Source organism: Balaenoptera borealis (genome assembly GCF_965194805.1).
Source record: "Balaenoptera borealis genome assembly, chromosome: 1".
NCBI classification, from domain to species: Eukaryota; Metazoa; Chordata; class Mammalia; order Artiodactyla; family Balaenopteridae; genus Balaenoptera; species Balaenoptera borealis.
The window spans coordinates 94,439,253-94,456,483 of NC_138860.1; the positions used below are offsets into that span (position 1 = coordinate 94,439,253).

The window sequence follows — 17,231 nt, forward strand, 5'->3', positions numbered from 1 at the left end:
GATTTCTAGTTTCAACCCATTATGATTGAAAAAGATACTTTGTATGACTTCTCTCTTTTAAAATTTATTAAAGCTTGTTTTGTGGCCTAACATCTGGTCTATCCTGGAGAATGTTCCATATATGTTTGAGAAGAATGTATGTTTTGTTGGGTAGAGTGTTCTATGAGTGTTTGTTAGTTCCTATTTGTTTACATGATTGTTCATGTCTGTCCTCTGTCTCCTTGTTGATCTGATTTTTCTATTCATTATTGAACGTGGAGTATTAAAGTCTCTGTATCAGTTTACTAGGCTTGCTGTAACAAGTACCACAAACCAAGGAGGGTTTAAAACAACAAATTAATTTTCTCACAGTTCTGGAGTCACAAAGTCTAAAATTAAGGTGTCAGCAAGGCCATGCTCTCTCTCATAGCTCTAGGGGAAGAATCTTCCTTGCCTATTGCTATTTTTTGGTTTTTCCAGCAATCCTTGTTGTACTTTGGCTTGCAGATACATTACTGCAGTCCAGTCTCTGCCTCCATCATCACACCACATTCTCCCTGTGTGTCTCTGAGTCTCTCTTTTCTCTTTTTGTAAGGACACAAGTCATTGCATTAGGGCCCACCCTAATCCAATATGACCTCATCTTAACTAATTACATCTGCAAAGACCCTATTTCCAAATAAGGTCACATTCACAGATTTCCGGGATTAGATTTTAACATATCTTTTTGAGAGTCACAATTAAACCCGCTACAGGTGGAATCTTATAATTGCTGACTTTTTAAAAAAACATATTGAAACATCCCTGAAGGCAGGATATATTGTACAATTGATGGTAGCTTGGATTCCATGAGCCATAGTAACAAATTTCATAATGTGATAATTCCTATGAAGAAAATAAAGATTGAGAGTGTTTGGGCAAGTGGGTGGGAGTGTGATTTTAGGTTGAGTGGTCAGGAGAGGTTTCCTTATGTAGGTGAAATTTAAGTAGAGAATAATGACTTAGAAAGAGCCAGCCATGCAAAATCTGTAGCAAAAGTATTTCAATCAGAGGGAATAGTAAGAGTAAAAGCATTGAATTGGTAACGAGTTTGGTATGCTTATGGAATGGCAAGAAAACCAGTATAGCTGGAGCACAGTAAGGAAGAAAAATGTAGAACAAGATAAGTATGAGGACATAACATAAAAGGTTGAGATGATGAAAGTTCTGAAAGTAAAGTGTTCCTGAGAATAAAGTTATATTTTAAATAAACAACATTTTAGAACTTCCACATATGAAAAGATGATGCTATAAGCAAATCCTTCTCAATTTCTATAACACTATTTAATCCTTTATTTTGATCCTTTTGATTTCAGTATGTGAACAAGTTACTGCTGGGTTCAATATTTTGGAAACTCATATGACTCTTTCATGAATTATTTTAAATCTTTATATTTTCTGAAAAATAACTTCTTAGTCTTATGAATGCTAAGATCTCTCATGGCCATTGCGTCACTAAAAAACAATCTCTTACGTCTCTTGAAGATTCAAGCAAAGTATTCAGTTTCTAAGCAAAATCCCAATCAAGAAGCAGATTCTTATTCTCCTAATTTACCAAAAAGGTGAGTATAATTTTACACATCTAAATGTTATCTAATTGTGTCTGGGAGGAAAATCTCATGCTTATATCTCATAGTGATGCTGAGAAGAGGATATGGGAAGAGACCTCTTTGGGATATGGTATCATCATTACTTTCTTTTTTGTTTCAGCATCATAAAAGAAGCAAAAGTGATGAACCAACAGAGCAAAGGAAGGATAAGGGTGAAAAGTGCAGAAGCTTCTTCCTTTGACCTCAGGATTTCTGAAATAAGTGAAAAGGAAGGGTTAGTAATGCACCCTTCTAAACAGAGCAGTTCTTTAGAGTTTTTGGAGCTAAATCGTGGTTGTAACAAAAATGCTGACACAACCATGAAATGGGAGAGAAAGGTATTCCCAATAGCTGGGGAGCCTCTTCAGAAGCATCAAAGTTTGGACTTGAGCTCCATTTTGTTTGGAGCACGTCCTAACTCTAAACCTGTAAATGCAGCAGGAAGATGTTTTAATTTAAAGGGGCCAATAATGCGGACCAAATCAACTCCCTTTGAATTGATGCAACAGAGAGACACCAAAGAGTTGGACGTCAAGGAAAATTTTTATTTGGAATCTCACCCACACAATTCTTGTCTTGAGCAGGCTCAAAAAGTGATGCATGTTTCTTCAGCAGAACTGAATTATTCACCATCATATGACTCTAAGCATCAAATGTGCAATGCCTCTAATGCAAAGCAGCATGACTCTGGTGCTTTTAAAGTACTTTCTTACATGTCTTTAGTAGAAGATCCTTATTTTTCATCATTGTCTCCAAGTAGTGCTGGTTCTAAGATGTCTCTTGATTTACCTGAGAAGCAAGATGAAACTGTTTTACCTTGTTCTTCACTGCCAAAATCTTCTACAATCCTCTTTCCTTATTACAATTCACGTGATTCTTTAGCACTGACTCCTCCGACCAATTTCCCCCCACCACTGACCCAAGAGACAGCAGTAGTAGGTAAGTTATTTTTAAAAGTTTGTACAGCATTTTAGATTTGACTTTGTTTCTATAAGATATGTTTTTTTTTACCCCCCCACCCTCTTATCCTTCTCTGCTTCCTTCTCCTTTTTCTCCTCCTCAAAAAAATAAATTCCATGAGTGTTTTGATGATGTGATAAGTTGAAAATAGCAATAACAGATATGTAATATTCCATGAAACAAGCAATAGTGGAGGCAGTCAGATCTGGTACAGGACCTATGCCAGCAGGCGTGCTTCTAAAGGCAGCAGTCCTCATTCCTAGAAGTGTCTATCAAATGTCCACAATTTTGTTATACAGCAGAAATTAACACAACATTGTAAAGCAATTATACTCCAGTAAAGATGTTAAAAAAAAAAAAGTCCACAATTTATCCTTAGCATGCAGAAGCAACTTCCAAAAAAAATCAGAAAAGATTTGATCAACAGCACCACATGGTCACTCAGAATTTTTGTTGGAGAATCATGTGTCTATACTAAATTGAACAGATTGCTAAGAATTGAATTCTCTTCCTGCAGGAGTTGGAAGAGGAGGACTTGATTCCCTCTTGTCCTTTTATAATAAATTTAGAGATGAGGATACATGTTCAGTATTCCGTATGATATTTTAATCTTATACGACTTTAATTTCATATTTTATCTCTTATAGTTCTGTATTTTTGCATATTATGCATATTGTTTCATATTACTGAGTGGTTTGAAAGTAGAAGTAAATATTTGGTTAGATAATTATAATAGTTTGATATGAAGGAAGACGTTGTGAAAGAAGAGTTAAAGCAACTTTAACTCTCTTAGATATGTCATCAGAAATTTATAAAGAATGATCCACCTAGGTAGGAAGTAGAGAAAGCTTTTTCTCTATGACATTATTTACTGTACAGAGTTCCTCAATAGATATGTACATGCATAGTTTTGTTATAAAAATATTTCATCTGGATCTAGTTTCTTCTTTGGTTAGAAGGAAGGATTACATACTTTGATCTTGTTTTATGATTTAACGAAATTTTATTTTTCTAGATACCTATAGTTCTGTAAACTTCCCTGAGTGTCAGCATTAGGAACCAAATCCTTATCTTCAAGGATTGTAGCAACATTGACATGTATGCCATCTGGTGGCAGTTTCTCATAATAGCATTAAAATTCTATAAAAATTCTGAATACTTCTATAGAAATATAGAAAACCTTGTTATACCATTTTTTTGTAAACAGGAAAAATATCAATATTCTTAATTCTATAAGAATGAAGAAGAGATACTAAAATCTTTGTGATTTTTACCTGCTCTGTAATTGAATCTTTGGCATGCTAACGTGCTTTATGATGTTGTATATTCTATGTAAAACAAAAGGCAAGAGTTATGGAGAAAACAATCCAAAGCTTCCTAAATTAATATAAGATGTTACATTATGTTAACTGATACTCAGTGACTTAATCAAAATACCTTTGAGCTTTTAAAAGTAATAATAAATCTTGAAGAAAAATCAAAATCCTCCTGGGTTTCCAATTTAGGATTAGAGAATTTATGTTGTTTTCTCCTTGAGTGAACAGATACCAGCTTAAATATATTAATGATGCTTGACATAATTTGTATCAAGATTAGAATATAAGAATTTTCTTTGGATTTTTCTAATTAAAATTTTTGATTATATTTCGGACATTTTGGATAGCAACTTCTTCAAGAATAAATGATGAAATTCCCCCTCCACTTCCTGAACGGACACCTGAATCTTTTATTGTGGTAGAGGAAGCTGGTGAGTACAGTTCAGTAAGTGTAAAATAAAGTGTGGATTAACTATATTACTTCTTAGGTCCTCTCAATATTCTGTGTGCTATTGCCAAGTAACAATTGCTCTCTAAAATTACAGCACTAAAATTGAAACATATTTACTTTTTTTACAGGAGAATTCCCCCTGGATGTTCCCAAATCTTCATCTTCAGCTGTGAAGGTAAAAATTGGAACATCACTAGAATGTAGTAGAACATCTGAATCAAAGAAATTTGATGATTTGGTAAGACTTAGACCAAGCAAGGTCAATAACTTTTTTCTGACTCTACTCACTTGGATTCAACGGACTATAGTCCTATTCCTTATATATACATTTTTTTTTCATAAATTTACTTATTTATTTTTGGCTGCATTGGGTCTTCGTTGCTGCGCGCAGGCTTTTCTCTAGCTGCGGTGAGCGGGGGCTACTCTTCGTTGCGGTGTGTGGGCTTCTCATTGCAGTGGCTTCTCTTGTTGCAGAGCGTGGGCTCTAGGCACACGGGCTTCAGTAGTTGTGGCACGCAGGCTCAGCAGTTGTGGCTTGCGGCCTCTAGAGCGCAGGCTCAGTAGTTGTGGAGCACGGGCTTAGTTGCTCGGCGGCATGTGGGATCTTCCCGGACCAGGGCTTGAACTCATGTCTCCTGCACTGGCAGGCGGATTCTTAACCACTGCGCCACCAGGGAAGCCCCTTCCTTTTATTTTTAACACCTATCACTTAGTAAATCCTAAGCGGATACTATTTATAAAACAATGTGCTAGAGGATGTGGGGGATAAAAAGATGTATAAGACATAATTACTGCCCTTAAGAAACTTATAGTTCAGTAGTGGGGATATAGGATGTGTACACAAGTCTTTATTTTTGTCTGTATTTATTATAACAAGGCAAATATAATCAGTGCCATATGGAAGATAAGAACTTTGAAACTGTGAGAGATCCCTTCAGGTTGGAAGTGATCAAGGAAGACAGTGAAAGAAGAAACATTTGACTCTATTCTTGAAGGACAGTTAAGGCAAAAATAATTGTTTCATAAGTAGATTGCTTGTTCATAGCAGTCATCTGGTAGGCTGTTTCTTGTTAGCTGTGATAACATAGAGAGTAGTTTTTAAAAAAAAAGAACAGATGTCTATATTATTTAAGATAAACCTTTTGGAATAATGTTCCCTGCTTCTAGAAGAAAAACCTATACCTTCAACAATCTGTTATTCATTTGTATCTAATTCTATGAACCAACTATCTTAAAATTTCAGAGATCAGAAAAGTAATTAACTAAAACATTTAAACACACTTACAATTGCAGTGCTGGTGGGCAAATATTCCCTGCCTTATAAATTACACTTTTTTTTTTCTTTTTAATTTATTTTATTTATTTATTTTTAGCTGTGTTGGGTCTTTGTTGCTGCGTGCGGGCTTTCTCTAGGTGCAGCGAGTGAAGGCTACTCTTCGTTGTGGTGCACGGGCTTCTCATTGTGGTGGCTTCTCTTGTTGCAGGGCATGGGCTCTAGGCACGCGGGCTTCAGTAGTTGTGGCACGTGGGCTCAGTAGTTGTGGCTCACAAGCTCTAGAGAGCAGGCTCAGTAGTTGTGGCACATGGGCTTAGTTGCTCTGCGGCATGTGGGATTTTCCCGGACAAGGGCTTGAACCCATGTCCTCTGCATTAATAGGCGGATTCTTAACCACTGCGCCACCAGGGAAGCCCTTAAATTACACTTTTAATGTGCTAGTAACTGTTACTATTATTGCTAATGGTCTTTATCTTAACAACTCCCAGAGTAAAGAACAATCACTACTTTTTCAGTGTCATGAAGTAATTTCAGTGGCAACAACCTTACCTGGAATTAAATTTTCAGGGAAATGTTCTGAGTAGGAAGGAAATAACTATAAAAAGGATCAATTTAGGACCAATATTCATGACATATACAAATCACTGTAGGAGTGGATGATTCTTCACAGTTCAGCACATTTATAAATTAGGAAAAATAGGGTCAACATTTCATAACTATCTCTAGTGGTATATGAAATATAATTTTAAAATGCTATTTATTGCTTTGAGTTTATAGATTTGTATAGATGTTCTTCTTTCACTTTGACTTTCTTTCTTTTTCAGAGTGTAAAACCCCAGAGTCCCAAATCAGGTAAAAAATTTTCTTTGGCTTTAGATGACATTTAGCCCTAAGAATTTGTACTGCAAGAATGGCTCATTAAGTTTAGAGTAATTCACCTCAGGAGATGACATGGTTTCCATAATAGCTTCCACTATTTATTGATTTATTTCTGGTTTTCCTAGGCTAGTAGTTTTGTTTTGTCAAGGGCAAAAGGAAGACAGGATTTTAGAATTCTGCTCCTTGATATATAGCCCTAAAAAAACAAACAAACAAAAAACCCCAAACTATTTTAGATACAATCTCTTAAAACTTTGCAGCAGTTCCATTTTACTGGTTTTATCATTGTTAACAGTGTGATTCTAAAAAGTTATTTCTGGTCACTTAGGTCTTTAACTTGCCACTGCTTCTCTAGTACTTTCCTGCTTGTTTTATACATTGAATAACAACATCAACAGCAAACATCCTTTAAACACTGATAGGTACTTTACATACATTATAACAGGTAGTAGTTGCCCTTAACACATTTATTCATATTAACATATTGTTCAAATACGTAAATAAGCAGTATAACATAGAGGTTAAAAAGCATGAGCTTTGGTGTCAGGTAGACTTTCATTCAAATCCCCAGCCTACCAATAGTTATCAAAATCTATGACCTTGGTTACATTACATACTTTATCGATTTTTCTCACTTATAAAATGAGGATAATAGAACTCCCCTTCTAAGAGGATTTTTGTGAGGATCTAGTAAGATAAAGCATATAAAGCTTTTTGCACAGTGGTTGTCAAATAATAAGCTCTCATTAAATGTTACCTATTATAACTTTTATTAGGTAATTATTAAATGAACATTTCCTAAGCAAGTTCCGTGTGCCTTATACAGTGTTAGAATAAGCAGGATATTTAAGAAAGGACACTGCTTAATGATTATATATGTATTCAAATTGGGTAGACAAAATTAGCACTCACTTGGAACCATTAAGTGATAATCTATGTGGCACTGATCATCACCAGGAATCTGGAAAAAAGAAAGGTATCACTGGAGTGGTTAGGAAAGGCTTGAGTAGGTGAAAGAAATTTAAGAATATGGATAGAGGAAAAAAGAAGTAATTCCAGGAGCAGGGATCAGAGTAGCAGTGACTCAAAGGTAAAAATAAGCATGATGGGTACAGAGAAATGGTAAGTAGGTTAATTTAATTGCAACAGAGGTTCTATTATAGGGAAATATGGAAAATAAATTTGGATAGATAAAATGTGGGAAAATTCCGAAGGACTTAAAAGCTAGGCAGATGAAATATCCACAACAGATAAATCTATGTATAGAGAAAGCAGATTTGTGGTTGCCAATCTAATCTGGAGGGAATGGGGAGAGACTGCTAAATGAGTGTGGAGTTTCTTTTCAGGACGATTAAAATTTTGGAACTAGATTGTGGTGATGATTGCACATCATTGTGAATGTACTAAATGTCATTAACGGCAAATTTTGTTATGTGTATTTTATCACACACGAAGCTTGGCAGAAGAATTTAAATTTAATTCAGTAAGTAATAAGCATTGTAGGTTCTTCATCAGGGGAGTATTAAGATGAAAATGGTATTTTGGGAAGGTATTTGTCAGGATATCGTTACCAGAAAGTTATAGTCTCATAATATTTCCTAAAATCAAGCGGGAAGGTGATAAGCTACTTCAGAGTAGTTATCAAATATTTATCAAATGCCTACTATATGCCAGTTATTGTATTAGGTGATGGAAATAAGTATTGTACTTAATTTTTGCATATTACCCAGCATATAAGGAATAAACAAGAGAACTTGCTTTATAGGTAAGTCCTAAGACGTGAAAAACCCAATGACTGAAGACAGATAAAACTCTAGCACTTAACCACATACTCATTTTCAAAAGACATTAATAGGGACTTATCTGGCAGTCCAGTGGTTACAACTCTGCGCTTCCAATGCAGGGAGTGCGGGTTCGATCCCTGGTCAGGGAACTAAGATCCCACCTGCCACGCGGTGTGGCCAAAAAATTAAAAAAAAAAAAAAAAGACATTAATAAAGTATATAATTATACTTAGCGCTGTATAACGAGAAGCATACATCAATAGAACACTGTTTGTGTTCTAGGACTTACATTGTGGGAAAATAGCTCCATTATTTAAAATTCTTTATCATGGAAATTTTCAAACACACAGTTTAAATCTACCATAATAGCAGTAATCACACTAATAAAATTAATAATAATTCCTTAATATTATCTAATATACAGACTTTGTTCAATTTTCTCAAACTGTCTCAAACATGTCTTTTTACAGTTGGTTTATGTGAAGCTGGATTCAAACAAAGTCTGCACATTGCCTTTAGTTTATGTTTCTTAAGCCTTTTAAAGTTTTTAACAGTTCTTCTTTTTATGTTTTCTCATGCCATTTATTTGTTGAGGGAATGGGCCATTTGTCCTTAAGATTGGCTAATATTCTGGATTTGGCTGTTTGTATCCTCATGGTTTTATTTAACATGCTCCTTTATCTCCAGGATTCTCTGTAAAATTGTAGTAAGATTAGAAGCTTGACTAAATTCATGTTCAATTTCTTTGGGAGAATACTTTTGTAAGTGAGCTACAAGTTTGTGATGAAGCATAGGCTCATTGGCGAAAGAGCTAGAATAACAAAGTTCTTGAGGCTCCAGTCAATGTTCAGATAATTTTTTATTTGGCTGTTGTAGGTTAATATTGAAAAATTGGAAAAGTTATACAAAACCAAAAAGGGATTTTTTAAAATAATTTTTATTGGAGTATAGTTGATTTACAATGTTGTGTTAGTTTCAGGTATACAGCAAAGTGAATCAGTTATACATATACATATATCCACTCTTTTTTAGATTCTTTTCCCATATAGGCCATTACAGAGTATTGAGTAGAGTTCCCTGTGCTATACAGTAGGTCCTTATTAGTTATCTATTCTATATATAGTAATGTGTATATGTCAATCCCAATCTCCCAATCTCCCAATTTATTCCTCCCCCCACTTCCCCTTTGGTGACCATAAATTTGTTTTCTACATCTGTGATTCTGTGTTTTGTGAATAAGTAGATTTGTACCATTTTTTAGATTCCATGTATAAGCAATATCATATGATTTTTTTTTATAGACTTTTACTTTTTTTTTTATTATTATAAAAATAAAAAATAAAAATATTATTTTTATTGTTTATTTATTTATTTATGGCTGTGTTGGGTCTTCGTTTCTGTGCGAGGGCTTTCTCTAGTTGCGGCAAGCGGGGGCCACTCTTCATCGCGGTGCGTAGGCCTCTCACTGTCGCGGCCTCTCTTGTTGCGGAGCACAGGCTCCAGACGCACAGGCTCAGTAGTTGTGGCTCACGGGCCCAGCTGCTCCGCGGCACGTGGGATCTTCCCAGACCAGGGCTCGAACCCGTGTCCCCTGCATTGGCAGGCAGACTCTCAACCACTGCGCCACCAGGGAAGCCCAATATCATATGATATTTGTCTCAGAAAGGGATCTTGACTTAGGACTTTTAATTGATGAATTTTTTTTTTTTTTGCTTTGTTGTATACTCTTTTCATAGATCGACACCAAGATCGTTCTTCTTCCCTGCCACCTCCACTGCCAGAAAGAACCTTAGAGTCCTTCCTTGTTGCTGATGAAGATTGTAAGTGGCAGTGCTCTCTCTCAAAAAAGTTATAAAAATGAGACCATTAAAGGTTAACAATAAAATAGGATCTAAATGGAAAAGTTACAAAGAATGATTAAATAAGATAAAAATAATACATTTAAAAATCCCATAATGCATTGCAAAAATAATGCATAAAAAAGTCAAGCTAAGAATTATTGAACATATACCTGTATACAATCTGAAGGCTTAAAAAGCTATGCAACAAAACACTTTTTTTTTTAGGTATGCAGGCTCAACCTATAGAGACTTTTTCTGCTAGCTGTCCTAACACCATGGAAAATTCAACATCTTCAAAACAGACATTGAAGACTCCTGGAAAATGTTTCACAAGGAGTAAGGTAAAGAAGATAGGAGTTTATGGAAATATGCCAGAGGCTTTCCATTACTGAAAGTGTCCCTACCCCTGCCACTCCAACCCCGGGCCACCAGCATTAAGATGAAAAATTAGACTAAATATTTTCACTGATAGTCACTGTTGGTCTCACAACGATCAAAATTAATAGAGAGAAACCAAAAATTTTTTTAAAAACCCCAACAACTTAAAGCATGCCCAATAAAACTATCAACTTTTTTTCCCTGAAACTAGACAAATTGATTCCAAAGTTCATATGGGGGGAAAAAAGAGCAAGAATAGTCAGTAAACCGAAAAAAAAAAAAAAAAAGTAAAAGCAATGAAAGAAGGGTAGCTTTATCAGATATTAAAACATCGTAAAGCCTCAATAATAAATATGGTATGATATTGGTGTATGAAAAGAAACACATACCAACAGAGCAGAAGGAAAACTTCAGAAATAGATCCAAAAATGTATAGGAATTTAGTATATGATGAAGGGAGCCTTTCAAGTCAGGGAATAAAGATGGATGTTTTAATCACTGTTGTTGGTTCAACTGGATAACAACCTAGAGGAAAAAAAGGTAGGATCCATACCTCACAGCTATACCAGGATATATTCTAGTTGGATAAAAGATTTAAATGCTAAAAAACAAAAAAACAACCCATCAAAGTACTAAAAAGACCTGGAAAGATTACTTTACAACCTGGGAGTGGGAATGATCTTTATAACTATGATTCAAAATCCAAAAGCCATAAGAAGGGAGATTTATAAATTTAACTAAGTAAAACAGAAAATTTCTGCATGGTAAAACAACAACACCAAATCACCTTAAAAATCAAAAGACAAAGAACAAATTGGAGAAAAAAATATCTGCAATTGGCATCATAGTCAAAGGACTATATTTCTTTAATATTATATATTTCTTTAGCAATTCATAGAAAATAATAACCCTAAAAGAAAAGTGAGCAAAAATACATGATCTGATAATTCAAAGATAAGTAAATGTGCATGATCTGACCTTTAAACATTTGATATGTTCAACCTCACTCATAATAAAAGAAATACGAATTAAAACCACAGTCACATACTGTGTTTCATGTTTCAGAAGGGCAAATTGCAAAGTCTGACTACACTCTCTGTTAGGCAGGCTACGGGAAAATAAGCACACTCTTGCACTATTGGTGGGAATGTACGTGGTATAACTTCTATGGAGGACAATTTAGCAATACCTATCAAAATTACCAATGCATATATCCTTTGACCCAACAATTCCACATTTAGGAATTTATCCCACAAATATGCTTGCTCATACATGAAATGAAATGTATGCCAGGTTATTCATTATACCATTATTTATAAGGGTAGACAATTGGGAACATAAATGTTAATCATCAGGGGAACTGATTAAATAAATCATAAATCATGGTATATGCATACAATGGAATTCTATGCAGCTAAAAAAAGAATGAGGACTCTCTCAGTATACTTTTATATATTTTATTAACTTTTGCTTAAAAGGGTGAAAATATGATCTATATTTATATTATATATTCATAAGTAACTTTGGAAGGATACATAAAAACTAACAACAATGGTTACCTGCAGGGGGAGGGTCAGAAACTAGGTAGATGGAGAACAAAGATGGGAGCATTTTTACTAGGATATTTTGAATTATAAATAATCTATATTTAAAAACTAAATTAAATTTTTCAAAAAAAATTATTAAATATCTATTATATAGAAGATTACATTTCTAAGTATTAGGAAAACAGAAATGTCATAAAGGACATTTAATGTCCTTGAGAAGAGCACAGTTGATCTACTAGAATGCCTGTATAAGAAACAACATGAAAATTATCAAAAAGTAAAATACTATGGAACAAACTGAAAACATACACCCTGAGGAAATGTGAAGAAAAGAAGAAATCTGGGTAGATTCCTAGAAGAGGTTAAGTTAGAGACTTCACCATAAAGGAGGCAGAAGACGCGGGTTTGCTGAAAGAGGGAGAAGAAAGTAGCATGGTTAACAGTATGAAGTGAACCTCAGTAAACTGAGTACAGAAAATGACTGGCAAAATTTTTTGGCCTGAATGGGAATGGCAATGTATCACAGCTATCTTCAGAAGCCATTGTGGGTCCTGGAATGGTCGCCTAGTAAAGAAGACAAGTAGGAACTCCATCTTTCCCCCTGACACAACGATAGCACTATTTCTAAATAAATAGTGTGATTCTTATATGGGTGGAAAATGTAGCAAGATAACATCAAGTGGAGACTTTGCACTGAATTAAAAATGGCAAGATAGAAAAATAATTTTGTACATTTGATATCCATTTTTAAAGAAATTAATCCTTTTGACTGAAGTCTATATTTCTAGTTGATTAAAGTATTTCGGATTTCACAGGGAAAAAACTCACTTTTTCCTTTTCTTCATTTTGTAGAGTTTGAAAATTTTGCGAAACATGAAAAAGAGTAAGTTCCTTTTACTTATTTTTAGAATACACATACCACTTTCAATATTATGTAATTTTTCCTTATATAACTACTCTGAAAAAATGAACAATATTATTCCTAAACAGAACCTTGTTAGGGTCCTATATATGAGAACAATCACCCCTAGGCCTTGTACTCTGCTAGGTTCCACAGTGCTAATACTGGGTAGGGAGTAAGGGGAAAGAAAGTTTCTGTTTGATACACAGGAATAATAGTATGATGTTTGGCACTTTCTACCCATGCTAAGATGCTGTCATACAAGTGTGTTAAAATTCCCAGCAGTCTAACCTCAGATGTACTTTCTTTGAAAGTAGTCATAGCAAAGCATATTGTGAAACAAATGTGTTGATTTAATGAAATAAGCAAAGTATTGACACATTTCCATTTTTACCAAGTATTATTAGCAATAAAAGTCTGTTGCTTACTGTTTTTCCTATATTGTAATGAAAACAAAACCCGGACTCCTGAAACTGTGGGAAACTGATTATCTTAGAAATCCTATTTACAACTACAAAGTATATAAAACGTGGTGGTATATTTTTTACAAATTTGATCCATTGGGTTAGTCATCAAGGACCAAACAGCTATTTGATACTATACTGGTATTGTAGGGAGGGACAAAGAGCACTGAGAAAACTTGATTTAAGGTATAATCTAAGTAAGAAGGTTTAGAGCTGAATCTTAACTCTTTTCATTCTATCTCCCTGTCCATGATCTTGTGCTAGTCTGCTTTCATTGCCACCACACCTGATCTCTGAAGTGAACTGATTTCTTACCTCTGATGGGCTAAAGCATGACTGGAAAATATACTCTTTCCTCTAAAGTCAGTCAAAAGAGAATTTAAACACTGCAAGAGGAAATTATAGTATATAACATAAGAAATAAAACAGCTAAAAGCAAAGAAATGAGTGACTTGAATAGCTAACCAAAGATTGATTTGATCAGCTTAGCTTATGAAACACCCAGTTTTCTTTTTTTTTTCAAATTATTTATTTATTTTTGGCTGCGTTGGGTCTTCGTTGCTGCACGCAGGCTTTCTCAAGTTGCGGCCAGCGGGGGCTACTCTTGGTTGCGGTGCTCAGGCTTCTCATTGCGGTGGCTTCTCTTGTTGCGGAGAACAGGCTCTAGGTGCATGGGCTTCGGTAGTTGTGGCGCACGGGCTTAGTTGCTCCTCAGCATGTGGGATCTTCCCAGACCAGGGATGGAACCCGTGTCCCCTGCATTGGCAGGCGGATTCTTAACCACTGCACCACCAGGGAAGTCCCTACAGTTTTCTTTCTCTAAAAAAAAAGCAGAAAACAAACCCAAAAAACTTTCTTTCTCTAGCTCCAACCCTGTCATGGGGATATCAAACGAAGATACAGAAACTTCAGGTAGATTTAGGTTGGCATAGATGTGAGATACGGTATGACTGTCTGAGACTCTGAGTCTTATTTCTAAGTAAGAGCTCCCAGGTCATTCTCTAGATTTATGCTAATTTCTATTTCTCAGTTGCCTTCACCCTCTGGTCTTTTGTCCTTAAATTAAGAACAAAATCTGGCCCCCAAAATTGATCCTGAAGCTTTAGACTTATCTGCCTTTACTTGCATGTGTTCTCTTCCCCTTCTAGATGGTCCATGCCTCCTGAGTTCTATATGTTCTCCCTTTAGCCTGGATGCCTTACTGGTCCTACGTTTACCGAAATTAGGATTCTTCACCTGTTGTTTTAAGTTAGCATCTAAGCCTGGTGTCAGGCTCTTTCTTTCATTCATTCATTCATTCAATGAATATTTGTTGAGTGCCTCCTCTGTGCCAGGCATTCAGCAAGGCACTGGGTATGTGATGGTGAACAGAACAGTGTGAATTTGGTGTGTTGTAGGAACTCAAAGGAAGCCATCATAGCTGCAGGGTATTAAGAGGAGAAAGGAGTAAGGTGTGTCCAAAAGATGGTGGAGATGAGAGGTAGTTAGATCCTTTATGGGTCATGTTAATGACCCAATGGGAAGTCACAGAAGAGTTTTAGACAGAGATGTTACATGATCTGTCTTTTGAAAAGATCATTCTGGCTGCTGGTGACAAGAGTTGAAGCTGTCAGCTATGACACCTGATGCCTACTTTTGGTGGGAAACTTTAGCTGCTAGGAAATCCTTCACTTGCAAGTGACAGAAAACCCAACTTAAGCTAGCTTAAGCAGAAAAGGGGAATTTATTGGCTTATGACCAAGAGTTCAAATGATGTAATTAGGGCCTAATCTCTAATTCCATATCTCCCAACTTTGTTTCACTCTGTTAGCTCACTCATAGGCAGGCTTTTACCATGTGATTTCAGGCTTATGATGAAAAAAATGAGCTCTTTCCTGGTTGCTCAAGCAACAGCCTGATTGATGACTAGTGTTGATTGGGCCTGATTGTCTTGGCCAAACCTAAACCAATTATTGCCAGTATATTTAATGCTTGGATTAAGAGGATAGTGTCATACCTAACATTCAACAATTGTTACATGTGGACAGTGACCAATAAGGAATGAGGTCAGACCTAAACAACTGGTGCGACCATGGCAAAGTACCAACTGACAGCCCTAGTCATAGGTCAGCTCCTTCATCTAAGGGTTGAATGAGCTCCACGAGAAGTATGGGAGCTGAACATTGGAGAGGGGTGGTTTCTTAAAGGAAAATTCAAGTTCTATTATCAGAAGAAGGAATTAATGCTGAGCAGGCAGCATAAAAGTATCTATAACAAGGTAGATGCAGAATAGTAGTTCACTATACATATATGCAAAATCTTTGTCTCCAGTTATAAAAAATCAGTATTCCCTTTTGGGACAATTGTTTTCTTTCTGAAGGATGTATATACCTCTCAGCTCATGTGCAGTATAGAGATGATTGCTATCTCCTGAACTTTCTCACCTTCACCCACTTGTTTTCCATGTCTCTATCATCAGTGGCTAGCCCAATGCTTGCCACATAGTAAGTATTCAATAAATATATATTTTAACTGAATCTGATTGAAATTCATGATTTACTCTAGTGATTCATACTCAAGTAGCTCCAGGAAGGGGGAGGTCTTTCTAGAATCTTAGTATTAGGTATGTGTGTACAAACATATATGCAGTCCTCACACTACACTCTGAAAATGATGAGAACAAAAAAAAAGGTGAATATTTAGTAATTTCTCCCCAATTATGTACTGTTTCTTAGAAAGTTTATACAAGCCTGAAATTATCCTTTTTTGCTGCTAGACAGTGCTTGTGCAAAATATGGACCATGTTTTCACTGGATTGTTTTCAGAATTGGGTGGATACTGATACATGAATATATTAAGGTGCTGGGAAGAGAAATATATTTTTAAGTCTGCCTATAGGTAGCTAAGATAGCAAAACAAAGCAACATAACAGTGCTTTTGGGGAGATTCTGGGCCTAACTAGAATCATCCATAATGGGAAAAAAGGAGGCTGGAAAGTGAAGAAAGATATTCCAGGCGTAGAGGATGGTGGCAGAAAAATCACAGACTTGCCACGGTTGAGCTAATGTGGAGAACAAATTATTTAAAAGTGTACTTAAGAGCGATCAGAGTGCAAAGTAAGATGCAGTTGAAAGCCAAAATGTAAATCCCAGAAAAAGTTGATTCACAATAAAATGGATTGTATTCCTGAATCCTTTGGTGATTCTCTCTAGTGTTGGGTTTATTATACAAACAATCCGTTTGCAAAGAAAAGAAAACTTAAAAAAAAATACGCACACAAAAATGAGAAAATTATAGTGTCAACCCATTTGTAAACAACTACATTTTGTTACATTTGATAGTGATATGTTTATCTGGAAGTATTAATTAATTTGGAGGAAATGTGTAATCTCAACAATTATGTGGTCTGAGTCTGTATCCATTTTTTCCCTTACATTTTTTTCTTTTGATTCTAGGTATCTGTAATTCTTCCCCATCAAACAAGCCTGCAGACTCTGTTCAGTCAAATAACTCCAGCTCCTTTTTGAATTTTGGTATGTGTGTTACTTCCCAGCAGAGTTAAAAAAATATTTATCTTAATTATTCATTTACAGTATAAGAGATACAACTTTAATATGATTTAAGTTTGCATGTATAAGTCCTTATGTTTATATTCTTTTTCATGCCATTTATCTTTTTATTTTTGATCTCTGCTAACTCTTACATCTTACATAGGCCAGAATTGCCTAGCATATATGGAAAATAAAACTAGGTACCAAATGATCATGTTGGCATGTAGTAAATGAATGTGAAAGCCAAATGAATAAATTCTGAAATGCCATAATACTCTAGTTCATATCTAAGCAAAG

General features: G+C 35.4%; 1 protein-coding gene across 4 annotated transcripts in view; it reads left to right on the forward strand.

The window, feature by feature from the left end:
* Positions 1 to 17,231, forward strand: part of PTPN22 (protein tyrosine phosphatase non-receptor type 22) — a 61,340-nt gene that overhangs the window by 38,052 nt on the left and 6,057 nt on the right. Inside the window, exons 12-20 of one of the 4 annotated variants that reach the window (XM_082379779.1) lie at positions 1,504 to 1,580; positions 1,729 to 2,546; positions 4,231 to 4,314; positions 4,463 to 4,572; positions 6,435 to 6,462; positions 10,010 to 10,093; positions 10,340 to 10,455; positions 12,892 to 12,922; positions 16,839 to 16,916. In XM_082379779.1, the coding sequence (XP_082235905.1) occupies positions 1,504 to 1,580; positions 1,729 to 2,546; positions 4,231 to 4,314; positions 4,463 to 4,572; positions 6,435 to 6,462; positions 10,010 to 10,093; positions 10,340 to 10,455; positions 12,892 to 12,922; positions 16,839 to 16,916 (1,426 nt within the window). Of the gene's footprint in view, positions 1 to 1,503; positions 1,581 to 1,728; positions 2,547 to 4,230; positions 4,315 to 4,462; positions 4,573 to 6,434; positions 6,463 to 10,009; positions 10,094 to 10,339; positions 10,456 to 12,891; positions 16,917 to 17,231 lie in introns of those variants that run through there. The other 3 variants (XM_082379781.1, XM_082379778.1, XM_082379780.1) reach the window with 3 other exon arrangements.